Genomic DNA, 1,279 nt, shown 5'->3' with positions numbered 1-1,279 from the left:
AGTGATTGATATCCAATCATCACTAATGTGATTGATATAGTCATCAAGATGATTGATTCTCTACATTACATACTTGTTACTTTATATAACATCGGGTATAATTCTTTAATTTCAGGATGATGCACACATATTCTGTAGAGCGGATCAGGTTTGTGATACATTTGTTTCTTATTGGAGCTCATTTATCCTCCCAGCTTCTTGTTTAAAAATATTATTGTCTTGTTTTCAGGTTGAGGAAGAAGTGAAAGGTGTGTTGGATTTCGTTGACTATGTTTACAAAATATTTGGGTTTACCTATGAGCTAAAGCTTTCAACGGTAGGACGACATTTGCAGTTTTTTTTTTTCAGACTTTTTGTGATATATGATCATGTATCTCATTTGTTTGCATGCTATTTTCAATTTCAGAGGCCAGAGAAGAAAGAGAATTACATTGGAACATTGGAAGAATGGGATATGGCTGAAAAGGATCTTAAAAAAGCGCTAGATGATTTTGGAAAGCCATGGGTGATAAACAAAGGAGACGGTGCATTTTATGGCCCAAAGATAGACATAACAGTGTCTGATGCAATGAAAAGGAAATTCCAGTGTGCTACTTTACAGCTTGATTTTCAACTTCCGGAACGCTTCAAACTGAAATACAAAACGAAAGTAAAGCAGGACAAACCTGTGAGACCTGTGATGATACATAGAGCGGTGTTGGGATCTGTTGAGCGTATGTTCGCCATATTGTTGGAGCATTACAAAGGAAAATGGCCCTTCTGGCTTAGCCCGCGCCAGGCCATAGTTTGCTCTTTGTCAGAGAATTATAGTTCCTATGCAAAAGAGGTACAAAAACAGATTCATGACGCTGGGTACTATGTGGATATTGACGAAAGTGACAGAAGCATTTCTAAGAAGGTGGCAGAGGCTCGGGCTGCACCATACAACTACATACTGGTCGTAGGTCAAAAAGAGGCTACAACCGGACAGGTTAGAGAGGGTCACACCTTTGTCTCGTGGTTCCGATGTCTCTTTGACCACCGAGCTTCTCTCATACATTGTTTGATCTTTTTGTTTTGTTTGGGTATATGAAACATTTTCAGGTGACTGTTCGGCTCAGAGAAGACCCTGCAGGCCGTAAAGACTTACCAGAGATGAGCATCGACAGTTTACTGGATGAATTCAAGTACAAGACAGTCAACTATCTCTAATCTCTGAGATCCCGTCCGTGTTTAGGGTTTAAACATTAATTTTTCTGTTGATATGAATGTATTTATTTTGTATTGGTCCTTTTTTTTG

General features: G+C 38.8%; 1 protein-coding gene across 1 annotated transcript; it reads left to right on the top strand.

The window, feature by feature from the left end:
* Positions 1-115: 115 nt before the first annotated feature.
* LOC104774335 (probable threonine--tRNA ligase, cytoplasmic) lies at positions 116-1,191 on the top strand (the record flags this gene model as incomplete). Its single annotated transcript, XM_010498964.1, has 4 exons — positions 116-148; positions 230-316; positions 416-970; positions 1,084-1,191. Coding segments are annotated over 4 exons (783 nt in total), but the record flags the coding sequence as incomplete, so codon positions are not given.
* Positions 1,192-1,279: the final 88 nt, after the last annotated feature.

The sequence above is a fragment of the Camelina sativa genome, unplaced genomic scaffold, assembly GCF_000633955.1.
Source record: "Camelina sativa cultivar DH55 unplaced genomic scaffold, Cs unpScaffold02436, whole genome shotgun sequence".
Classification (NCBI taxonomy): domain Eukaryota; kingdom Viridiplantae; phylum Streptophyta; class Magnoliopsida; order Brassicales; family Brassicaceae; genus Camelina; species Camelina sativa.
Note: the sequence above shows the minus strand (reverse complement) of the source record. Positions and strands in the feature narration are given on the sequence as shown.